The sequence below is a fragment of the Sinocyclocheilus rhinocerous genome, unplaced genomic scaffold, assembly GCF_001515625.1.
Source record: "Sinocyclocheilus rhinocerous isolate Xijiao unplaced genomic scaffold, SAMN03320098_v1.1 scaffold287, whole genome shotgun sequence".
Taxonomy (NCBI): Eukaryota; Metazoa; Chordata; class Actinopteri; order Cypriniformes; family Cyprinidae; genus Sinocyclocheilus; species Sinocyclocheilus rhinocerous.
This window is the reverse complement of record NW_015633524.1, coordinates 911,181-917,180: the sequence shown is the minus strand read 5'-3', so window position 1 is coordinate 917,180 and position 6,000 is coordinate 911,181. Positions and strand designations below refer to the sequence as shown.

The following is a 6,000-nucleotide window of genomic DNA, read 5'->3' as shown; positions in this document are numbered from 1 at the left end:
AGCAGGCACAGCAAAGCGCTTTCGAGGTGCTGGCACTGGAGGGTGCTCGGGAGGAGCAGGCACAGCAAGGCACTTTCGAGGAGCGGGCACTGGAGCGAGCTCTGGGGCTGGAGCCGACACTGGAGCGAGCTCTGGGGCTGGCAGGCTAGACTGAGGAACCGCCGGCGGACTTGCCACAGGAGCGGCCGGCTGCCTTGACTCGGGAATGGCCGGCTGCCTTGACTCGGGATCGGCCGGTGGAGGGGTTCCGAATCGGGATCGGAGAGAGACTCTCTAGACACCGGATGACTGTCTCCTTCCAGTCGAGGTTGGCGGTGTCTGGGAGCTCCGTGGGCTGATGGAAAGTCATCCCGAGCCGGAACTGCATCACGAGGGTTTCCCCCTCGAGGGAGCTGGCGAGGGCGAGCGGCACGAACGCCCTTGCAAAGACGATCGGGTCGGGGCTCGCCTGAGCCATGGCGATGAATAAAGCTCGTTCCTCCATGTAAGTGGGGAGCAACGAAAAGTATAGAACAAAAACAAAAACACAGGAGAGGGGCGGCGCTTACTTTTCTGTTTTAGGTCCGGTATTCTGTCACGAGTGCACTGCTGAGCGGAGTGAGGAGCAAGGAACGGAGAGAGACGAGGAGTACATCAATCCAAATGGGTTTAATTAACACAAAGGAACACGGAACACTCACGCTATACATGTAGACATGAACAATACCGGACACTGAACTAAAGACAGGGAACACTATTTAAACACATGACAAGACGATGACGAGACACACCTGGGAACAATGAAAACAAACTGGGAACACCTGGGATTAAATCAACATAATCAGGACAGGAACAGGAAACTAACCAAATATGGGCATAAACACTGGGACACAGGGAGCACATGGGGAACAAAACACAACACAAACCTGACAATACCATAAACTCAGTAGGGAAAAACTAGTCTCTGTATTTTAAATACAATAAAATAAAATAAAATAAAACATTTCTTCTGTCATTCTTAACACTATGGTGTTTGTGTAAAATTTGAGAAAATGGAATAAAATTATTTACTTCTAGTCATGTTGTAGAAAGAATCCAAAATGTTACTTTTAGAGTGTTTTAAATGTTTTACAATTTTTGTAATGAGGTACATCATGTGGTAACAGGTATTCATGCAAAATGCAAACTCTGTATGAAAATGAACTAAATATAAATTCAACAAACAAAGACGACAATTGCTATATGATTTTAATTGACACTGATGACTAGAATAATAGCTGCTTTATCATTGCAGGAATAAATTACATTTTGAAATATATTAAAAGAGAACAGTCATTTTAAATTACAATAATATTTCACAATATTATTGTTTTTACTGTATTTTTTGATCAAATAAATGCAGGCTTTTGATGGGCAAATACTGTAATATCCAATATATTATAATACCCAATACTGATATTTTCATAACATATTTCATAACTTGGACCATTTCTATTATGACTGAGCCACAAAAGCACATGAAAAAACTAAACGCTGTGTTTGTGTCTACTCTGTGTTTGTGGCAAACTCTGAACTTAATGTAAAACTCAATACCAGTCAATAACAGTAGTCAAAAATAATATGTAATAGCTTATGAAACATATCTATTGGTTCTTCTCACAATGTGCAATCTGTGCCTTGAATGTTTTAAAACTACTGGATACCAAAGTGTGCCTTATTTATGGAAAGTGCCGGGAAGATAGACTGCAAGAATTCTGAAAAAGAAAGAAAATACAGGTGCGGAGAACGATAAACAACAGATAATAACAGAGAAGGAGAGAATGACAGTGGAGTCACCTGAAGTTGTGCATGAACTGTTTGAATTTGTCGGCTCTCTGGGACAGAGGCAGCACAATGTTAATGGGCATGTTGGCCGTCTCCACCAGCTCACTTTTCACTTTCATGAGGGGGCCGAAGGGGCGGAAGAGAAGCAGCCTGCGAAACTCCTGCTTCTGCTCTCCACGGAAGGTCAGCTCGTACAGCGTGCCCTTGTCCTTCTCAGTGCGCGCTATGCCTGCCGTGATGAGAAGACATTGAGAACAGTGAAGAAAAGAAACCATTTCTCCAAACACCCACAAAAATTTCTAAATCTAAAGCTCAAGGACAAATACTACAAAGATAAACACACAAACTTACAAAGACACAAGTGTGAAGGAAGACACCTAGACTACGAATGCAGACATTCAAAAGCCTGTCAGATCTCCAGAGGAAAGGAACGTTTTATTGCTCAGTGGTTCATGAGACGTGGGGTTCTCAGTTATGTTTGTATCAACTTTTGACTTCAGATACTGTCAAAGATCTTGTATATTGGCCATTCTACAGAATTGGTGCAAAGTCAGAGTTGGAAACATCTTGAACAAAGTGCATTTTCCCACAAATTTTGTATGTATGTGTAACCCCTCTCTCCCGGGTCCTCACCGCCACACCTCGTTCCGAGTGGGTCTCGAACCTGGGACTCCGGCATGGGAGGCGGATGCACTAACAAGGAGGCTAAAGACTGCAGCCTCTAGCGTTTACCTGCAGAGCACCTACTCGCTGGCCTCCGTTACACTCACCCCGCTAAACCTCACTCCCATCCGGGTCACGGCACCAATGTAACCCCTCTCTCCCGAGGCCTCACCGCCACACCTCGTTCTTGTTTCGAGTGGGTCTCCGGCATGGGAGACGGACGCACTAACAAGGACACCTTGCACAGCACAGCACCTACTCGCTGGCCTCCGTTACATATGCAAATTGTATAATATCCAAGGTACACATTTCTAGTAATTGTGACGTTAATTCTCATATTGTATTTTCAGAAAGTTTCTGAAAATCTCTCCCCCTCTCCCCAAATTTGTCACTACCGAAACACAGTAATATATAATTTAATGTGAAGGGTTATATTGACCTATTAAGATTTTGTTTACATCTACCTTGTAAATATATTTTTTGCTATTTTATTAAAGGTAAATCGATAACAATTACAATTTTAACAATATTTAAAGTGTGATTTATAAGATTTGTTGTATTTTGAATCCAGTTTTCTTTGTAAAAGGCATAAAGTTGATCATACAGATTTCAAAGTTAAGGATTAATTAGTTTGAATTTGCATCGGACCAAACACTATCATAACATCTTAGTTGATAATTCAATATACTTTATTTTTGACAAAACATCCCATGTTTCGGTCGTGACTGGACATTTTCGGTAGTGACAGAAATGTTTTGGTAGTGACCACATCACATTACAGAATTTTAACTCACATACTAAAACACTACTAAAACACTACTAAAACACAAAAAAATTGCATAACTGTACTAAAATTTTGTTTATTTCCCCCAAATAAAGGATTATGCGTTCCTATTTGTCACTACCGAAACAATGATGACATGTTTCGGTAATGACAATTTTAGATACTTTTGAACCTAGCTCAAAGATGTTAATCAGCACATGGTTAGCTAGCACAGTTCTGAACAGTGGTACACATATAAAAACTAAATGTTATGGAATAACTCCCAAAAAAGTGTGCTTAATTGTAGAAAAAAGGCATTCGGTAGTGACGTTCCTTAAAGTTACACACAGATTTTCAGACTTTTGAACACATTTACCTCAAAATGACGGGACCTACAGTATCTAATCACACCTTGTAGCTATGAGAGAGGGGGACACAGGAATATTTCCTGATCATAGATTTATGGGTTTAGTTAAAATCAGTCTCAGTCAATGGACTAAAACATACACTGTTTCGGTAGTGACATGAAAATGCGGGATACATTTTTTTACATAAAGTTACTTGATTTACAAAGAAAATATAAAATAAATATTTGTTTTGAACTTTTCAATATTGTTTTCATAATGCTTTCAATAGATAATAGAAGGATCTTAGGAAACATTTAACATTTGAATTCTTGAATGCTTTTTCGTTGTGGGACAGCAGTTTGCACCAGTTCTGTAGAATGGCCCATATAGACAAAATTTTGTTTATTTCCCCCAAATAAAGGATTATGCGTTCCTATTTGTCACTACCGAAACAATGATGACATGTTTCGGTAATGACAATTTTAGATACTTTTGAACCTAGCTCAAAGATGTTAATCAGCACATGGTTAGCTAGCACAGTTCTGAACAGTGGTACACATATAAAAACTAAATGTTATGGAATAACTCCCAAAAAAGTGTGCTTAATTGTAGAAAAAAGGCATTCGGTAGTGACGTTCCTTAAAGTTACACACAGATTTTCAGACTTTTGAACACATTTACCTCAAAATGACGGGACCTACAGTATCTAATCACACCTTGTAGCTATGAGAGAGGGGGACACAGGAATATTTCCTGATCATAGATTTATGGGTTTAGTTAAAATCAGTCTCAGTCAATGGACTAAAACATACACTGTTTCGGTAGTGACATGAAAATGCGGGATACATTTTTTTACATAAAGTTACTTGATTTACAAAGAAAATATAAAATAAATATTTTTTTTGAACTTTTCAATATTGTTTTCATAAGTTGAAATGTATGGTTTTGGGTTCAGGACAGCCACCTTCCAATTGAAAGTACCCAATAAAATGATCATTTTATATATAGGCCCATTAAGGTTACTGATATTTTAAATATTAGGGTTTCAATAGATAATAGAAGGATCTTAGGAAACATTTAACATTTGAATTCTTGAATGCTTTTTCGTTGTGGGACAGCAGTTTGCACCAGTTCTGTAGAATGGCCCATATAGACACAAATGAGACAACAGTTGACACACAATAAGAGTTAAAAAGTGATCAAATTAATGTGAACATTACAGCTCAACTCATTTGGGCTCAGACATTTTGATGAGAAATGATTGAGTTTAATTTCAGATCTCTGACTTTTGATTGCAAACTTTGGTTTCTTGGCAAATTTGAGGAGAGTGTAAAACATTGTTGGGTCCTGAAAGAAAAAGTGGGTTTTATCCACTTCCACTAATAATTGAGTGGATTTTTTCATATTTGTATGTTTCTCATGAATATTTACAACCTAATTCATAACACGTGTATGCACATGAATTTGCTATTAACCTCATTCTAATGTTAATGAATCTGGAGTTTCCCAAATGAGTGACTGTGTGCTTGAGGTTAGTCATTTGCATAAAACAAACCCAAACCATCTCCATATAGGAGATCTCCAGGGCTTTCTAGGCAATCTTTCAACACTCTCAGCAAACATACAACTTTCTCTAACGTCAGGCTTTTGCCTGAGAGCCCATGCACCAAAATCTGCATTTGTTATATAGGGACATCTCGCAGCTCAAGCTACAACACAGCTTACTCCTTTACTGTATGATGAAATATATGTAAGATGACATAGGTATAAAATTTCATCAACATGATTATAAGGCCACCCAGAGTTTGTGATTTTTGCATTCGTAATAACATTTCACACACTAATTTGTACATACAAATGCTTATCAAATGATACCCACTGTGGCTAATTTAATCTTCTCTTCATTGTCTAAGAAATAGAGATTTAAATGAGATACAATTTGTTATTTTTCTTTCCTATTACAATATATTAAAATTCATCATTTATAAGCATCACATAAAACCAAATGTTGGCATTAAGAGTGAAGTAGAACTAGTAACTGATGGAATAAAACCTGTCACAGGAGATCTTTTTAACATCTTGGTTAGGGCTGCACAATAATGGTTAAACCGATAATTACGATTATTTAAAAAATATATATATATAATTGTGATTATTAGTCATAATTGTTTTCATGTCTTTTTGATAATGAAATTATTAAAGGGGTCATATAATGCTGCTAAAAAGAACATTATTTTGTGTATTTGGTGTAATGAAATGTATTTATGCGGTTTAAGGTTAAAAAAACACATTATTTTCCACATACTGTACATTATTGTTTCTCCTCTAAGCCTGAAAAAGCGAGGTGTGCTCTGATTGGCCAGCTATCCAGAGCGTTGTGATTGGCCGAATACCTCAAGCATGTGACGGAAATGTTACGCCCCT

General features: G+C 38.1%; 1 protein-coding gene across 1 annotated transcript in view; it reads right to left on the bottom strand.

Annotated features, from left to right (window-relative positions):
- csgalnact1a (chondroitin sulfate N-acetylgalactosaminyltransferase 1a) overlaps nucleotides 1-6,000 on the bottom strand; it is a 54,747-nt gene that overhangs the window by 23,686 nt on the left and 25,061 nt on the right. The window contains exon 3 of the mRNA XM_016557586.1: nucleotides 1,816-2,032. Coding sequence (XP_016413072.1) covers nucleotides 1,816-2,032 — 217 coding nt within the window. The remainder of the gene's footprint in view (nucleotides 1-1,815; nucleotides 2,033-6,000) is intronic.